We start from the raw sequence: 18,778 nt of genomic DNA, 5'->3' as shown, positions 1-18,778 counted from the left end.
GCTGTCGTACCAATTTCAATAAATTATCGGCTGACATAACAACATGTCTTCACATGCAAAAAAAATTTGATACACATAAAAGTGTTCAGAAACTTAAATTTGGTCATATACAAATATAAAACATATGACTTTCCACGGAATAGTGTTGAAGTTTGACAAAGAAAATTTTTACTTTCATTACCTTAATAAAAATAAACAAATATGTATGCAACCGATCACTATGAATAACATTTAAACACTATTATTCGTCAACACGCATAACAAAAATAAACCAAATTTGTTCTCCGATACAGAAATTAAAACCCGAGCACTCAATTTTTCGTTCGAACTGCATCAACAATTACACTTTCTTTTCTCTCTGCTTATTTACACTTAATATTGGCAAAGCAGCACAGGAGAAAATAGAAAAATGCCCTTCAGGGAGGGAGAGAGAGGACGGGAAAAGTTCGTCAGACTAGTCTGACAGAGTTCGGGCCGAAGTCGGTCAGACGCGTCGGAAAAAACTTCCGACTTTGAGCAGACGCGTCGGACGTCCGACATTGTGTTTGCTGGGAACATTCAGTAACAATTTTGAGTAAGTCCCAATTTACATTAGGCGAGTTTACTTGCGGCAATTGTCAGTTTGATGGAGAGAGAGGTGAGGTATATGGTAACCCTTTGCCTCTCAACACCCTCTCTCACCCACAAACTGACAATTGCCGCAAGTAAACTCGCCTAATGTAAATTGGGACTAAACGAACACACATACAGTTAGTCAACTTAATTATTGCAAAACCAAAATGATTACACAATTTTAAATAAATAAATATCATTATTAATATGTTTGTTAACAATACAATTCTTACACATGTTTATAATAAAATAAAAAGTAGCTAAATTTCACTAAACATTTTCTTAAAATAATCAAAAATGAGTACAACTCATTATTTACGCTGTCAACTAAAGAATTGCAAAATTCACAACTTTTCAGTCTTTCACGGTATTTTTCGAAAAGTTGGTTCTAATATTTCGTATGGCATCAAAAACAGCTTATAAACGTATCTGAATTTAATAAATAAGTTTCGGAATGTCATATTCCTATGGTTTTTTTTAGCCATTCTTGTTTATTGCATTTTATTTAGTACCCCAGGTTAGTGGGCGACCTATTCCCGAATTTTTCCTTCAGGTGTACCTATGAATTTTCGATGGGGTTAATATCTAGACACTGAAACGGGATGTAAATGACTTTGGTGCAGTTGTATAGCAACCAAGTCCTACATAAATTCGATTTATGGTTAGGGTCGTTGTCTTGGTAGTACTTATATTGCAATTTGTTTGAATTTTCAGGGCCAACAGGCCCAAATTTCTCGACGCTTTTGGTTAAATCTTTTCTTAAAACGTCTAAATAAACCTCATATGTCATTGTTTCTTCCAAAATCAGGATTTTGCCAACGTCACTGCTTGGTATACAACCCCATACCATAACTGACAGTTTTCCGAACTTTACGGTATGTATTAAATTTTTGTTTTCCATGGTTTTCAAGGGTTTCCCAATACTTTTTGAGGTCCATTGTGATAGTACAACATAAAAAAAGTTGTCTATAACAAGTCTGAATAGTTTCTATATATTGTGATGGGAGGGCAATGGTTTTTACCTAGTCACTCGTCATGAGTGCTTGTTATTATATATCACTTTTCTGACTTTTCCATGTGACACACTTACTCCAAAATCATTTTTAATTAGAAAACAGCTATTTTCTGGTGCTGCTTTGGGGTATTTCGTTAATTTCTTTAATCATTCTACAGTCAATTCGTGTGGTTACTATTTTGGATCTGCCGTGTAACGCCCTCAGTTTGAGCCTGGCTTCTTTCTCGGTGCGGTATATGATGTTGTATACACTTCTCAGCTTACGAGAGGTGATTTTAGGGATTTATCTTTCGGATTTACCATTATTATAATTGGAATAGACCAAATGTACCATATTTTCCCAAACCGTTTACCTGATTTTCTCTTTTTCTGAATATACCGTCTATGCTACACACACAAATATTAATTTATGATCAAAAATTATGGATCTACATGTTCACATACCATAAAAGTCTTAAAAATCCTTAAATGCAAAAAATCGCGGGGGAAACCCCACGATTTTATTGCACATTCATTCATTTTGCAATTATTTAGTTTACACCACAAAAACCGGGTACCTATCCTTTTTTCCCGTTGTTTTTGTTATTTCCAACCGATTTCTGCATTTATTGGCTTGATGTTGTCAATAACAGGTAAATCAACTGATATTTACAAAAAGCCCAACATTATTGAATTCCTAATAAAACATCTAAATTTTTAAAAATTCATCATTTGCAATAATATAGTTGACTAATTGTATTTTATATTCCAAAGCAAAGGAGAAGCTGGTCCAATATCCAAAGAAGCAAATTTTTATTAGGGCTTTTTTTAAATTTAACAAAATACCTCACATATTAACAAAAGTCGTACCGCCTCTATAAACAGTGTTTTATTGTGCGGCTCTTTGTTCGGACTTGGGGGAGGTTACATATCATTGATATGAAGAAGTCTTAATGGAAAATTGATTTTTTCGGAATTAGATATTTTTTCCTCAAAAAATATATATCTAATGTACATCGAAATAAAAATAAATATATAAAATGTAAAGGCCCCCACTCATTTATCAGTCTATGCCGTCAGTCCGATGAACCCTTTCTGTATGTGTGATTGACAACTGTGTAGCACCAACCATCAGTCAAGTCTAAAAATCTTGAATTTTTCCTCCACAAATGAATGATTTCTACGTTTTTTGTTTTCCTACACGAACATTATTTTCTGTTTTTCAAAATTGTTTATTGACAATTTGGAAATAAACACAATTCACCCAGACTGATGGGGGTTCATTTTGAAATCAAAACTATTTTGATTTTCATCAGTCTTGAAAAAGTCACACATACTTTCTCAAAATTTCAAAAATTTACACATACTACCATAAATGCTGGCAGTCAGACTGACTAATGAGTGGGGGCCTTAATGTCGTATGGAATTTGACACTAACGTTACAACACAATTCAGTCAGCTGTGTATTGCTGTTACCTTTTATTGTTCTACCATGACTTCCCCCCAACAAACTTTATATTTTTGTAATCAGGACGTAAAGATCTACCCGTGGTAAACATTTCAGATTTTTCCGCCAGCTGGTAGAGTATTTAATTTATGCCCTTTGTTCCTTTACTTTGTTTAATGGTAAAAGGGAAACTGCCAATATTGCTCTCCCATGACCAGTTTTACCAGAAAATAAAGGAATGAAAAAATGGTCGATGTTGTAGTCCCGGGCCACACTGCCGTAATTTCATTGAAATTTTGATATGAAATTATGCGTCTCTAGATCGACGTCCGTAGAATAGTAAAATCATAAAATTGCTGTAGTGGGGAATTTGATTTAAGAACACCTAATTTCATGAAATTTTTTAATGAAATTCACGCTAGTGTGGCACTGGACGTAGCAATCTCAAAAAGAAACATAAAACTTCACTTTTCTTCTTTTATTTCACAGTTTTTAATTCAGCTTTGTCAGCGTTCGATTTTTTTTCTTCTGTTTTTGTTCATTTTTTCTTCATTGTCAAATAATCAACAAACAAATGTCGAAACATCAGTTCTACCATTTTATGCGAAGAAAATTGTCTGGTAGCCTCTGGCAGAAGAGAAAGGCATATATGCAAATATAAATATGTATATGCAAATATATTTGCTATCTCACCTCTCCATCTCTCTTCAAAATTGCTTCCAATTTTACCACTCTGGGGTTAAGGTTGAAAACGGTAACAAATCGAAAAATTGTAACCTGAGAAAAGTAAAGGAACATAACTTTTATGTGTAATACTCACCTCACAAGCTGATGCTGGATTAAAGATTTGATTACGATAATCTTGTATTTCTTTTTCAAGATTTTAATTTTTTTCTGAAAATTTCTATTCAATAATTTCAAGTCATTATTTTTCTATAACAGAAAGTCCATATTAAGTCCCAATTTACATTAGGCGAGTTTACTTGCGGCAAGTCCCACTTTGTAGAAGAGACACGTAAGGGGAAAGGAAATGAAAAAAATTGCTCGTACCGGCAATTCTCAGGCAATTCATTTTATTTTTTCGTATTTGACATTATTTTCATTGTTTTGAAAACAAAACTTGTCGAAAGAGAATTAATTGCCTTTTATAAACTCAAGAGGCAAATTTAAAAAGGAACGAGAAAAATTGCCGCAAGTAAACTCGCCTAATGTAAATTGGGACTTATATTAGGCAATTTTCCTTGCGGCAATTGTTAGTTTGATGGAGAGAGAGGTGAGGTATATGGTAACCCTTTTCCACTCAACACCCTCTCTCATCGACAAACTGACAATTGCCGCAAGTAAACTCGCCTAATGTAAATTGGGACAAACTGACAATTGCCGCAAGGAAAATTGCCTAATGTAAATATGGACAAAGATGTGTAAATAAAACTTAATTGAATTGTAAAGCCTTTACCTATTTAACTGCGTGTTGCGTGTGCGTTCAAAAATACAAAAACAAAATACATGTATTTGTTTTCAATTTGAAATACATGTATTTTGTTTTTGTATTTTTGAACGCACACGCAACACGCAGTTAATTAGGTAAAGGCTTAAAATACATTCTGCCAATAACTTATGCTAAGTTTACATTTACGAAATTCACTCGATTTCAACTGTCAATTCCATAGCTCAAACGTCAAATGAAATATCATCTGGATTTCATTTGACGTTTAACCTATGGATTTGACAGTTGAAATCGAGTGGATTTCGTAAATGTAAACCAAGCATTACAGATTGTAAATACAGATTTCATAGTCTGGCAGAAGACATACCAATTAAAAGTCGCACCTAGCGACAACTTTATTTTGGTAGCAAAGTCCCATTAGGCGAGTTTACTTGCGGCAATTGTCAATTTGTTGGTGAGAGAGGGTGGTAAGGGTTACCATATGCCTCACCTCTCTCTCCTTCAAATTAACAATTGCCGCAAGTAAACTCGCCCAATGTAAATTGGGACTAACTTATCGGCAAATTTCGTTAATTGTCGAAATCGTAAGCATTTTATTTTACCTATTTTTGTCGGTAACCAAAAATGCATGCTGACACATGCTTTTATATTTACAATACATATTTATTGCAAGTTGCAAATTAGTTTGATTTATTCGATTTCAAGACATTAATAACGGTTGCATGTTCAGCCAATAAATCCAATAAAACTTCAATCTTTACATCACACATGTTGTTTTCTTCTTCCAGAGACTTGAGGCGACGATTTAAACGAACAACTTCATCAACATCACCTTTACGTGCAGAATGAATCCATATACCATCTGCAAAGCGCAACTCCTTGTTGCCCAAATTCAGGGATATCTGTTTATATTCATCCAGATCTTCATTGACCATGGGAAATCCATTATTACAGCGTCCAGTACGTGGTGGAATAATTTTCGATTCAAATTTCTTATTGAACAATGGCATATTTATCTTCTGCAATTTTCAGCTCCTCTTTTTAAATGTAAATAAACACTAATGAATGCTAAGGTGATTTCCGATATGCATAGTTAGAAATTTGTAACCATGACAACCATAATAAAGTGAATGACCGGTCGTTACCCGTGGCTACAAGAAATGGTCAAATTGTGATTTTAAAGGGGTTGGGTGGTTGACCACAATAAAATCCTTAGCTGTATACTTTGGTCTGTTGCCCCTTAGCTGTTTTCATTGCCTGTTAACCAAAAATGCTATATAGAAAATTATGTGTAATTAAAAATGGATTCACAGCATCCTCTAAGTTTCAATCATCCTAGGTAATGATTTATTTAAATTTTATGTGTAATAATTTATAACTTAAGTGTTTCTCTATAGTATTTTAGAAGAAATCACAAAAGGCTGTGAAAAATTAATAAACGAAACTCAACGAGATTTGGAAATTTTTCGGGTAACTTGTCAAACAAAATAGTTATCAATTCTCATATCAACAAACCTATTTAAATTTGTTTTTGGAGAAAATTGAAAATAAGACAATTTTTGTTCCCTTATGCAGCAAGAACAACGTGATTTCCAGCAACAAATATACAAGATTCAAGATGAAAATAATGAGCTAAATTCCAAACTGAATGCTTTTAAAAATTCATCCGACAATGGCCTTGGTGAGACCCGAGATGATGCTACAAGGGAAAAGTTAACGAGTGATGCTGTCAAAAATGTTATGCGACAAATTGAATATTTACAATCTGTAAGTTATTGACAGATTTTTGACGATTTTGTATTTCAATCAGGTATCATTTACGCTTCTTTCTGTTGTAGGAAAATAAAGACTTGAAATTATTGAATAGAAATTTTCAGAAAACAATTGAAAATCTTGAAAAAGAAATACAAGATTATCGTAATCAAATCTTTAATCCAGCATCAGCGTGTGAGGTAAGTATTATACAACTTGTTACTGGTTGTATCCTTTTATAAAAAGGCATTTACACTAACTTCTCCCATATTAATGAGTTCAGTCCGATTCTACTGTTACCTCATTGATATGGGAAAAGTGCTCTTTACCACCGATTTTCAGAAATGATTAATTATTGGAAGGTACTATTGGCCTGTAGTGCGATGTCGGTAAAATTAAAATGCTTGGTCCCGGGCCACATTAGAGTAATTTCAAGAAACTAGTGTACACGGTTTTATGTGTTCTGCAATTTTGCTTTGTCGCAATATTCGTATGAAACAGACTGTTTTATTTTACATTCATGTCAACATTTCAGTGAAATTACTCTTAGTGTGGCCCGGGACTTACAATTTCGGTAATTAACGATATTTTTCGGTTAGTTAGCGACCAATAAAAAGTAGTTGTAAAGTTCTAACGATAGCAAGAGTGTTGTCAACTTTTATTTGAACTTTTCATTTATAATTTTGGGTTTTTATGTTACCGATTTTTGTCGGTAACTCAAAAAATGATTTAGTGAATCACACTACTCATGGTGTAAGAAAGAAGGTGATACAATAGGTGTGTACGATATCCCAATAATTTGTACAAATTCGTAGAAATTATTACTGAATGCTGTTCGGTAACAAAATTATCCAAAGAGAGCAAAAGAGAGCGAGTATGGAGAGATTTTTGAAGAGTTTTGTGACTGAGAACTTGCAAATTTTTCCTGGTAAAATTCCCGCAAAAATTTGCAAGTCTCATCAGCTGACTTTTAATCACCTGTTCAATGTAAACAACTTGAAATGTTAACATTTTTGAACAAGAAAATTTCACAATTACACATTTGTTTTAGATTCTAAAGCTTTGTGGATAGGATTAAAGCATTAAATAAATAACCTGCAATTTTAAAAATTGTATTTTTGTTCCGTTTGTTTAAAATATCAAACAAAAACAAATTTCATACATTTTCGGAAACAGCTGACTTTCTTGCAAGTTTTTGCAAAATGCTGTTCGATAACTTTCTGCAATTTTTCTTGCTTGAGAGAGTAAAATTCCCTGAGAGAGGTTGCTGGAACTGACTGAGTAATTATTGCTTGGAAAGTTATCGTACACACCTAATAATAGTTGTGTCTTTTTACTTATTCAGTAACTTCTTTTCAGAGAGTAAGAGAGATTTTACTCGTTGATACGAAAATAGAGAAAAAAGTAAAAAGACAGCATTTAGTAAACTTTAGCAAGATAACAGTTGATAACCAAAACAAAAACATTGGCGCCAATGCATGACCGAAAAAATAACTGCAAAGCAATGAAAAAGTTCTTCAATTTTAAGCAAAATAAATAGAAAATAATTAATATATTAATAAACTGTGTACAACATCATTATTTAAGCTTCACGAAGAATGAAAGTAGTCACACTTCTTGTTCATTTCAAAAAATATATTTTTTCAAATTTATTCGCAGGTAAAACAGAAATATGCAACCGCCCTTAAACTCTTGGAAGGCACTATTGTGTCTCAAAAGAAGGAGATAAAGGAACAGAAAGAAATGATCGAAAATCTTTTTGATCAGAAAAAACATTTGAAAACTCACATTGAGAAATTGGAAAAGTCTATGGAAGGTACGTATAAGACCAAAACTTAAAACTCGACGCCTGACGTGTGCGTACAAAAATACAAAAACAAAATACATGTATTTCAAATTGAAAACAAAAACAAATACATGTATTTTGTTTTTGTATTTTTGTACGCACACGTCAGGCGTCGAGTTTTAAGTTTTGGTCTAAATTTATAGGTAAACTAACAGTTCGGTTACATTAGAGTTTTTGCTGGGTTAACCCACTTCATGAGGATTTATTTGACGTTTGCACTATAGAATTGACATTTGAAACCCAAAGCCACTGGGTTAATCCGGTAAAGTGTAACGGGGGAACAATACATTATTTATTTTATTTATTTAAATTCATTCAAGTTATATACTAGGCATATAAGACCATACAAACATACCTATTATTTAGCCTGTAAATTCTGAGTATTTAATAACATATTATATAATATAAAAAACAGTAAAATCCATAATCCTTATCGTATCCATAATCCATACTAATCCCGATTCTGTTTACTTGATCTCTCCAGAAAAAGAAAAACAATTGTCTAAGCACAATGAAAACAGCGAACATATTCACAAGCTGCAACAACAATTGAAGGAGTATTCAGAGCAAAATAAAGATTTGGAAAAATCTTTAAAAAATGCTAAAATTTCCATAGAAGATCGTTTTAAGCGCGAACAAATAGCCCTACAAAAAGTTCAAGAAGCATTGGCAATAGCCGAAAATGCAGTGGCCGATAAAGAAGAGGCTTTAAAACGTGAGAAAATTGTCAAAGAGGAGTGTGATAATATCGCATCGACAATAGGACAAGTTATGGATGAAGCAGCACGCAAGGTGGATAAAGATATGGAAACAATTAAAAAGAAATATCTCGAAAAAGAGAGGGCGTTAATACAAGAAAAAACCAAAGTGAGGTTATATGTGTGATCTTTTAATTCGTCGAAATTTGCTAATAATTTGGATATTTACTTTATATGTAGATGCGTGAGGAAATTCAAAACCAAAGTAAACTTTATCAAATACTCAGTAATCGATGTAATCGTTTTGAACAAAATTACACGGAAGCGCTTAAGGACAATGAACGTTTGACAAAACAATTGGAGTTGGTGGCAAAAACAATAGTAAGTAATTATGTATTCAGGGCAATCATGAATAAAAATTCCGTGCGGAATTTGTTCTCTTTCCCCAATTTTGTATTTCCATATTTATGTCCAAAAAGCGAATATTTTTGGCGATTCGGGGAGAATATTCCATTTTTAAGTGATTCTAGTAGTTTTCAATATTTCAAAATATTGATTTTAAAAGAATTTCACTTTTTAAAATTATTTTCCGTGCGGAAAATTCCGAGGGAAATATTCATGATAGCCCTGATTGTGTTAATGTGTCGAAAGATGTTATTGTATTTATGTATTATGTGCCAAAATCACTAAACACGGCCTTTAACTTTTAGTCTGAAATGGAACAAAAATTATTGCAACAAGAAGCCAGTACCAAAAACAATAAACTACTTGGAAAGTAAGTATATAAAAATTAGATTAAGCATAAAACAAATTCAGTTTAAGGTCCGAAAACCGATAAATCTTTTCAACTTGAGTGCATTGAGGATGTTGTTCTTACTATTGTAATGTTCCATGTAAACAGTACGGACATTCAAGTTATAAATTAGCTTATCCTAACTATTTGTAAAGTCACAGAGGTAATTTCACCAATCGTACAACAAATTTTCTAAAAGAAAAAACAACATTTTATTTAGTGGTGTCACTGTACTATACCGTATCGGTACCAATATATAAGTTAGTATTAGCTTCCCTATTAATAACATGATCTCGTTGTAATCGAAACTATAATGCCTTTTTGTGATAAAGACCTTAAAATAAATTTGAATTATTTGAGATTCCAATATACATTTTCTTTCTGCACAGACAAGCTGCTGATGGTGCCGAACTTGAAATTCAATATTATATGGAAGCAAACAAACAACTACAAGAAAGGTAAAGTTATGTTTTGTACGAAAGTCATAAACAATATGTCTTGGGCATTTTTTTCAGATATCGCATGACAATAAACGAATTAACTAAATCATTTGAAGAGCAGATATACATACTACAAACTGAAGTGGCAAATTTAAGAGCTGAAAACAAGATTCTAAAATCACAAAAGTATTGCAACAAGACTTGAAAAACTAAACCATGCATTTTCTTAGGTTATCTGTATATTTGTTGTTTACTTACATACTGTTTTTTTATATTTTCGCTTTTCTATATTAATAAATACATTTTTAAACAAAAGCAGGAGATTTTTGCAAAACAATAAGGAATATGTATCGTTGTTGATTATGCACTGACATGAGTTGTTCTACCAGGAAATAAACTAGGAAACCAATAACTCGGCTCGTTATCCTGTTCATCTATCCAACACAAACCTTCACCAACTACCTTGTCCAATGATTGACGAGCTCTATAATCGGGCCATCTGAAAATTTGTTCAAATGTTTTAAGTTATTGCAGTTTATATTTTTATGTATTTGTTGGCGGCATACTAACCCCAATTGCTCCATTAGCATATTATGTGTTACATAGCCTTGTTCGGTATCTGAGGCCAGTGATAAAATTGTTGTTTCTTCCATGCTCAATTCGCCGGGAATAGATTGTACAATATACTTTCCCTTACCTAATTTATGAACAACAAATCTGAAATTTAAATTTGAAAATAACTTTATAGAGGTTTGGAACAATAATGCTGACTTCCGTATTCGTGCGTGAAATTAGGGGTTCTTAAATCGAGGGAACGAATTGAATACTCTACCAGCTGACGGAAAAAATCTGAAATTTTTTTAAATTCTAAGTTCTAAGTTTTAATTTATCACTTTCTCCTATGGACAGTAGCCAATTTAGGGTACGAAAACAATATTTTTTGTATTTAAATTTTTTTCTTACTTTAACAAGGGAATTTTTCGGAACTTAAGAGGACCATATCTCGGGAAGTATGGACTTCCCCCAACAAACTTTATATTTTTGTAATCAGGACGTAAAGATCTACCTGTGGCAAACATTTCAGATTTTTCCGCCAGCTGGTAGAGTATTCAATTTATGCCAACGGCATTAAACCAAACTTACCCATTGCCAAATATACTCAATTTCTTTGTCGCCATGAGTATATCTTCATTTGTAATTTCTTGATGAACAGCGCTTTGACCTCTGGCTGCAATTAGACGTCTTCTCAATTCGTTTAATTCCATTAAACCACCTGTAAATTAACATACTTAATACAAACCCAACAATGATCATTAAAAGTACCTCCTTACCAGTTTTATGATTCAATGCCAAACATACTTCCACCACTTGTACACCTAGCTCATAGTAAAAATCACCCATACCGAGAACACTCCAAAATCCTTTACCCGAGGCCAAAGGATCCACACCAATTGCTGCACACATTTCTTGGAATTGTTTTCGAAATTGAGCATTTTTCTTAATATCATGCTTGTGACTAATGGAGAATTCCTCCAGTTTTTCACGGAACACTTCCATTTGTTTTGTCATCTGTTCCAATTGACTTTCCTGCAAATCATTGCCTTTATCTTTTAATTTCTCAGCAGCAATTTGTTGTTGCTGAATAGCTCCAATACCAACACGGCGTCTCATATCGATAGAATTTATTATTTGGATCTAATGACAACAAATTTCACTAATAAAATAAAATCAAAACTGGTCTGACTTGTGAAATGTTACGAATATCAAGAATTAGCAACAAAGCAAAACAGCTGTTTAAAGTTTTAAATAGAGTTGTGTAGTTCCGGAACGAACTAGTTCCAAGGAACTATTCCGGACAAGGAACTATTGGAACTATATCCGACTCTTGCATTTACAATGAACGTAAACAAACAAAACGATTCCCGTACCAATCACACAAGCCACAAACTTTTCAGCTTCTCTGAATCGTTTCATTCTCACAACCAAAACAAAACCACAAACTTTTCAATGTAAATACCCAGCAAACCAAATGTCGGATGTCCGACATATCGGGACAATTTCGGAAGCAAAATCGTACAGATTTCGTATCGACTTCTATACGATTTTTCGTAGGGGAATTTGTTCAGATTTCGTTCCGATTTCGGAGAAAATGTCGGAAGTAAATTTCCCTTCGAAAATGCTAATGTTTTTCTTCCGATTTCGTTACGAATTCGGATCGATATGTCGGAAACAAATTTCCCTTCTCACAACAACCACCTTTTGTATATATCTAACAAGCAACATTTTAGTTTGTTGTCGAAAAACAAAATGGTTGGTTATAAAATTCGCATATACATGTTTTAAATATTTTAAATATAAATGCAACATGTAATAATTCAAGCTAGTGCTGATAGACTCAACATATTCGTACACAAAGTTTGTTCTACTATAACTACAAAATGATAACAACAGTGAAAATCATTAGAAATCTTTGGAATTATAATCTTTCAATAAAAAATATAACAAAGAAAATTTATCAATAAAAAAGAGGCAGAAATCTTTACGAAAGTTCGGAAGATACCTCAGATTTTCATACGACATTATTCCGAAATCGTTCAGAAATCTGTACGAAAATTCGGAGGAAAAAATTCGAATTCCGAATTTCCCAAGGATTTTATTCCGATTTCGTTGCGAATTCTGATCGAAATCGATCCGATTTCGCTCCGACATTTCGTTCCGAAATTATGTCAACCACTTCATACAACTTTCGTTAAGATATCGTTACGATTTCGGATCAGATATCGAACGTAACGTCCGAATTTTGTTCCGATTTCGTTACGATATCGGTACGATTGGTTTGCTGGGTAGATGAAAACTGTACGATTGCTGAAATGTACTTTCGCCTATGCTTTGCCGAGTAGTTTCATTCACCACCGAAACAAAAAAAAAATTTGGCAAACATTTACTGTGCGAAATGATCAACGACACACTCAGACACACACACATTTGATTGCTTAACAATTCCCAGCAAACTAATCGTACCGACATCGTAACGAAATCGGAACAAAATTCGGACGATACGTCCGATGTCTGATCCGAAATCGTAACGATATCTTAACGAAAGTTGTATGAAGTGGTTGACATAATTTCTGAACGAAATGTCTTAGCGACATCGGATCGATTTCGGTCCGATTTCGTAACGAAATCTGAAGAAAATCCTTAGGAAATTCGGAAAGGAAATTTCTTTCCGACATTCGTTCCAAAATCGGAACGAAATCGGTACAAAATCTGAACTATTTCCTATCCGAAAAATCGTTTAGAAATCGGTACGAAATCTGAACGACTTTGCTTCCGAAATTGTTCAGACGTGTCGGACATCAGACATTTGGTTTGCTGGGATTGATTGTCAAAATCCCACAACTTGCCTGTGTGACGTAGGCGTCCGACAACTGCAAAAACAGTTGTAAAATTTTGAATGAAAATCGTCGAATTTTGTTTGTTTTCCGTTCACATATATTGTTTTTGTTCATGTTCTTTTGTTTTCAGAACATTTCAATTATTATCTCACTTATTTTTACAAAAATGGCAAACATTTGTCTTCTCTAGTGTCTGTGAAAAAATGATGGACTGCTGGGAGACAAACGACAAATGTATGTATGTGTTAGTAAATCAGAGTTGCATTTGTAAACAAACTGTCTGGTGTAAACGCCTAGTAAACATACTGAACATACTACGGTTGATGTTTTCAACCACCAAACGAATCATTCATTCATTGAATCGTTCATGTGTTTTGAACTTTTTCGTTTTCTATCAGTTGTTGTGGAATTGAGAACTTTTCGCTATTCGTTTTGTTCGCACTCACGAATGTAAACAAAACAAAACTAAACAGCGAGTTAAGCCAACGTGGGTTATGTTTCGTTTTGTATTGTTCCTATGGAAAATACGAAACGAAACGATTGGAAATGTTATTAAAAGTATTTTTACGTACGCTGTGCATTTATATAGTTCCTTTATACCCCGGTTACACTATTGAAGGTTAACCCACTGGGTTTAATAGATCCAGTGGGTTAATCTTTGCTGGTTACACTTAGCTTTTCGAGGATATAAACTGTCAGCTGATGTTTGTTTACGTATACATACAAAATAACTGATAAAGTCGTGTGTTACACTTTTACAATTTCTCGTATGAGATATCATCCCCTCTTTGCTCATATTGGTATATTTTACACACAGGGATACATTTTTGTATCATGGTATCAAGCGTACTTTTTGTTAAAAAAGTGTCTAATGTAAAAAAATAAATAATTTTATGATTTTCAAATAACTTTAGATTTATTAACTCCATAAAATCTCATGCGACCAATCGTAAACGTGTAAAACACGACAAACTCTGTTGCAAAAACAGTTGCAACTTTTGGTACTTTTTGAGTAGAGTTGGATTTTTTTGCACAAATACCGAATACAACACTGTATTTTTGGTGGATTTGTGCCGGATTTAAAATAAACCCAGTCGTGAGAGGATTTAATTTTTGTATGGCAAATCTGGTCAGATTTGACCAGATTAAGCAATAAATCCTCATAAAGTGGGTTAATCCGGCAAAAAACTGTAGTGTAACCGCACTATTAGTTCATATATTTCCAGCCGTGCATATAATTCCTTTCATTTGTATAATTAATTTTCTTCATTTAATTCCCCACTCACTTCGATCATTCATGTTCGTTTCCTTAATCATTCAGACGCGGCCACATTGTTCACACCTCGGTACATCGCTTCAATTTATTTATTTGTATGTCAATTCATCCACCAAAAGATGAAAAAAGAGATTCGTTCAACTACTTCACTCTCGGAACTATTTGGAACAAAGGAAATAAAAAGAACAACGAACAAGAAAGATTCATTAAACTATATTGGCCTGGGAACTATTTGGAACGAAGGAAATAGAAAGAACGATAAAAGGGAAAGATTCATTGAACCTTATCGCTCTCGGAACTATGGAACCATGGCACAATTACCCAGGTGGTGGCATCGTAAAATTTTGAATATGTTATGTCAAAACTTTCTTTATGTTGTTGGGCAAATTACAACAAAAATAATTTTTTATAAAGGGATTTGACTTTTCATATTCGATCAGCTGGTGTGATACCACTACCTGGTAGTTCTGCCATGTATGGAACTATATCATGGCAGAACTACCAGGTAGTGGTATCACACCAGCTGATCGAATATGAAAAGTCAAATCCCTTTATAAAAAATTATTTTTGTTGTAATTTGCCCAACAACATAAAGAAAGTTTTGACATAACATATTCAAAATTTTACGTTGCCACTACCTGGTAATTGTGCCATGAACTATATTAAGGAACTAGTTTCTTTTGGGAAAAGGAACTAGAAAGATCGATTCGCTCCAGGAACTAGATTGCCCAACTCTAGTTTAAAATGAAATGACAACCATGCCATAATTACCCATGGCATGGCCCAATCATACAGGTAGCCGCATCAGCCCAGCTGATGTACTTTGAGCTGTCAAAAAAGTTGTTGTATTTAAAAGAAAAATTGTGAATTTTTGACGGTTTTTTAATAATGAGTTTATTAATTAAACCGACGTAAATTTTTCAAGAAAGATATTTATCAAATAAGGAAATTCTTCTCATTTTATACGAACAATTCTTTTCATAACATTTTTTATTTCAAAACATTTAAAATAATTTCAATCGCAAAAATAAAAAATCATAACATTTACATGAACAATTTTTTGTATAATAGTACGTTTATATATAACCGGATTTAACAAACCCACTGGGTTTCAAATGTCAACTCCTTTACGTATACGTCAAATAAATCCTCAGTAAGAAGGTTAACCCTGCAAAAGGCTATAATATAATAGCTCATTTAGATTAGCCATAAATCCTCGACTGGATTTAATAAATCCAGTACAAATCTCATTGCATTTAGATATACATTTTGGAGGATTTAAATTGCAGTCAGCTGATTTTTGTTCATAGCACAATTACCAAGGTAGATGCATCAGCCCATCTGAACGAATTTGAAACGTTAAAAGAATTGTTTGTAAATTGAATTCGTCTCAAAAAACACACGTCAAATTACAAATTTATTATTTAATACTGAAAATGTTAGCACATTATGCTACTAATGCTAACTAAAGAGCAAATAAAGAATTATTTTATCGCAATTTGCCATCTAAAATAAATAAACGAATTATTTTATCGTTTAGACATCATAAATATTAGTCTTGGTTGATTAAAATCAACTTTGTACATCAAAACAAATTTAATTTTTCCGCCTTGTTTACAATTTTTTACATTTTAAATTATTTTTAGTGTAGCAATTCTCCGATGCATCTACCTTGTTTCTTGTGCCAGCTTGCAACTTTTTGTATTTTCTAGCAACATGTTGCAAAAAACAGAGTTGTATACGAGGATTTATGCCAGATTTAAAACAAATCCACTCAATAGGAGGATTTATTTTTGTATGGGAAATCTGGTAGATTTTGGCTGGATTTAGCAAATAAAACCTGATAATGGGCTAAATCCGGCTAATGGTGTCATATCTAAATGGCATATAAGCTTCGTTCCCGTACTTTTTAATAGTAAAACTCGTAAAAGAGAGAACTGCAACAAATTTGTTCTCACACAAAAGTTTTTTGAAATAGTTCGGGAACAGAAAAATGGAAAATACGTCAAAAAAACTGGAACAAATGTCAAAGTCGGCGTATCAGCCAATCAGACGCCGCCAACCATGTTACTATTTTTTTACTCGCCCAAATTTGTCGTGTAAAAAGTTTTTAAAGAGAGCGTCATTCAGCGCCATTTTTGTTTAAAGAGAAGTGAACATTTTACAACTTTTTTGTGTACGGGAACGCTTTTTCGAGTAAAATGTGTAAAAGTCGTAAAAATTGTAAAAACTTTTTAGTTCTGGAACACAGTTATAAACATGGCCTAATACTACAAAGTAAATAAAAAAATGTTTCATGAACGAATTTATCAAAAAGTTCCTTTTGTACGTTTTTGTTCACTTACTTCCACATTTTGTTTCAACACTGACACAATTTAAGAATGACAATCAAAACGGACAACGCGCTTTTGAGCAGTCAAAACCAAGGCATATTCATATAACTCTTGTGCCAGACTATGAAAATTTTCATATACGTGAAAATGAGTTTATAGGCAAGAGGTGTGAAGGGGGTGAAACTCTGTACACAAGGTTCTGTAATCTGAAATTATTCTTTGTGTTTACATTCGTAACTCTCAAACCAATGCAAAGCAATAAAATATCAAAATTTTCATATGATTTCATATATGTGTGTAGAAGTCAATGAAAATTTGGAAGAAAATGGCAAAACGTTTTCAATGAATTTTTTCATAGTCTGGCATAAGACTAATAGCTATATTACATTACGTGTATTTCATGTGTATGTTTTGAATTTTTTGTCCTCGTGTAATTCTTTGTGTGTGCGAAAAATGACATTTTACATATGATTTATAATTTTTGCTATTACACCAGTATATGTTTTTTTGTGTGACATAACCTATAAATGTAAACAAATCCTTTATCAAATCGATTTATTTAAGTTTCTTTAAGAAATTATTTCTTTCAGCAAATTTTGCAAATTTCTGCTTTCATCAAAACAAACAAATCAGCTGTTTTCTATTTATTGTACATACAAAAATAGGAAGGGCTCTAAAACGAAAAAGTTACACATGGGTTCACACATAATTTTGATAGATGAAATTTTTTATATGGATCACACTATGTGTACAACATGTAGATGTAAAAAATGCAAAACATACACATGAAATACACGTAATGTAATATAGCTATAAGGTAAATGCATGAATTACAGCAACTAACAAATTTACAAAAACAACATTGTTGTTAATGACAATTAATTGTCAAAGAAAATATTGAATATTAGGTTCGTTCCTCAATTTTTTTCAGAAAAAACATAAATACATTATGAAAATCCTCTAAAATAGATCAAAATTGAATCAAAATGTAAATATAACGCATTCAGAACTGTCGTAGGTAATTTTTATTACACGTTTAAAATGAAAAACAGTATTTTTATGGTAGCAAATTTCGAAGTTCTAAATTTGATGAGTAGACCCTATTACATTTTGAAATGTAAATGTAATTGTCACGTCTACCTTGGTCTTGGCGATGGCAAAAGCCGAAAAAATGTAATAAAAAGTTAAATAAATTTGTATTCATGTTTAAATAGGCCTATATGGACGTTTAGTATGGAAATTCTTATCCAATTACATGAGGAGAACTTTACAAACAGTGCAAACAGCATATTAAGCGGATGTCTTTACTAATCTAGAGAAAAGAAACATGTTCAAAGTAAATTTTCTTAACAAAACACACTAAATATAAGGCAAATAAATGTAAATTTATCTATTCTATATCCGTGTTTAAGTTTCAAGCTTGTTTTCCTTAAAAAAAATATCAAAACTCATTACATCGTTTATAAATAGACCACAAAAATATTACCGTTTTCAAAACGAGAAAAATAACCGAGTATCGAATTGCATCACACATCTTTTTGATCAATTTTTCCCTAGAACAAAATGGAATATGAAACCGATATCGAAAACAATTCGATGTCGGAAAATGTTCATACATCACACCTACAGTCGTTTTTAACTCGTTTTGAGCTCGAAATCGATTATCACATACCTGATAGTGTTAAATCAAAACTAATTTTTCGTCTCATGAATTACAGCAATAGCTGTGTCTGGTTACCCTAAAA

General features: G+C 32.8%; 3 protein-coding genes across 3 annotated transcripts; 1 reads left to right on the top strand and 2 right to left on the bottom strand.

The window, feature by feature from the left end:
• Positions 1 to 5,180: 5,180 nt before the first annotated feature.
• Positions 5,181 to 5,510, bottom strand: Cby (beta catenin antagonist chibby). The gene has a single exon (XM_073962463.1). The coding sequence runs from the start codon at positions 5,508 to 5,510 to the stop codon at positions 5,181 to 5,183; it is 330 nt and encodes a 109-aa protein (XP_073818564.1).
• On the top strand, positions 5,321 to 10,344 carry LOC141390033 (uncharacterized). The gene is made up of 11 exons (XM_073962461.1): positions 5,321 to 5,460; positions 5,533 to 5,839; positions 5,898 to 5,970; positions 6,076 to 6,267; positions 6,339 to 6,452; positions 7,912 to 8,068; positions 8,583 to 8,965; positions 9,037 to 9,177; positions 9,507 to 9,571; positions 9,979 to 10,047; positions 10,105 to 10,344. The coding sequence occupies exons 2-11, from the start codon at positions 5,802 to 5,804 to the stop codon at positions 10,232 to 10,234; spliced, it is 1,362 nt and encodes a 453-aa protein (XP_073818562.1). The 5' UTR covers positions 5,321 to 5,460; positions 5,533 to 5,801; the 3' UTR covers positions 10,235 to 10,344.
• Positions 10,251 to 11,817, bottom strand: lsn (vacuolar-sorting protein SNF8). Its single transcript, XM_073962462.1, has 4 exons — positions 11,361 to 11,817; positions 11,173 to 11,302; positions 10,600 to 10,746; positions 10,251 to 10,528 (listed from the first exon to the last, which is right to left on the bottom strand). The coding sequence occupies exons 1-4, from the start codon at positions 11,698 to 11,700 to the stop codon at positions 10,390 to 10,392; spliced, it is 756 nt and encodes a 251-aa protein (XP_073818563.1). The 5' UTR covers positions 11,701 to 11,817; the 3' UTR covers positions 10,251 to 10,389.
• Between the last annotated feature and the right edge of the window lie 6,961 nt (positions 11,818 to 18,778).

Source organism: Musca autumnalis, unplaced genomic scaffold (genome assembly GCF_047663935.1).
Source record: "Musca autumnalis isolate F117 unplaced genomic scaffold, ASM4766393v1 scaffold_1, whole genome shotgun sequence".
In the NCBI taxonomy this organism is placed as follows: domain Eukaryota; kingdom Metazoa; phylum Arthropoda; class Insecta; order Diptera; family Muscidae; genus Musca; species Musca autumnalis.
Note: the sequence above shows the minus strand (reverse complement) of the source record. Positions and strands in the feature narration are given on the sequence as shown.

What these genes read in the sequence shown, in the direction of transcription:
- Cby (XM_073962463.1), bottom strand. Translation starts at nt 5,510, where the DNA reads ATGCCATTGTTCAATAAGAAATTTGAATCGAAAATTATTCCACCACGT.
- LOC141390033 (XM_073962461.1), top strand. Translation starts at nt 5,802, where the DNA reads ATGGATTCACAGCATCCTCTAAGTTTCAATCATCCTAG. An exon ending in AGTTGGTGGCAAAAACAATA is followed by an intron (nt 9,178 to 9,506) that starts GTAAGTAATTAT and finishes TTTAACTTTTAG; the next exon opens with TCTGAAATGGAACAAAAATT. An exon ending in AACAATAAACTACTTGGAAA is followed by an intron (nt 9,572 to 9,978) that starts GTAAGTATATAA and finishes CTTTCTGCACAG; the next exon opens with ACAAGCTGCTGATGGTGCCG.
- lsn (XM_073962462.1), bottom strand. Translation starts at nt 11,700, where the DNA reads ATGAGACGCCGTGTTGGTATTGGAGCTATTCAGCAACAACAAATTGCT. An exon ending in TTGAGTATATTTGGCAATGG is followed by an intron (nt 10,747 to 11,172) that starts GTAAGTTTGGTT and finishes TTTAAATTTCAG; the next exon opens with ATTTGTTGTTCATAAATTAG. An exon ending in ATGCTAATGGAGCAATTGGG is followed by an intron (nt 10,529 to 10,599) that starts GTTAGTATGCCG and finishes ACAAATTTTCAG; the next exon opens with ATGGCCCGATTATAGAGCTC.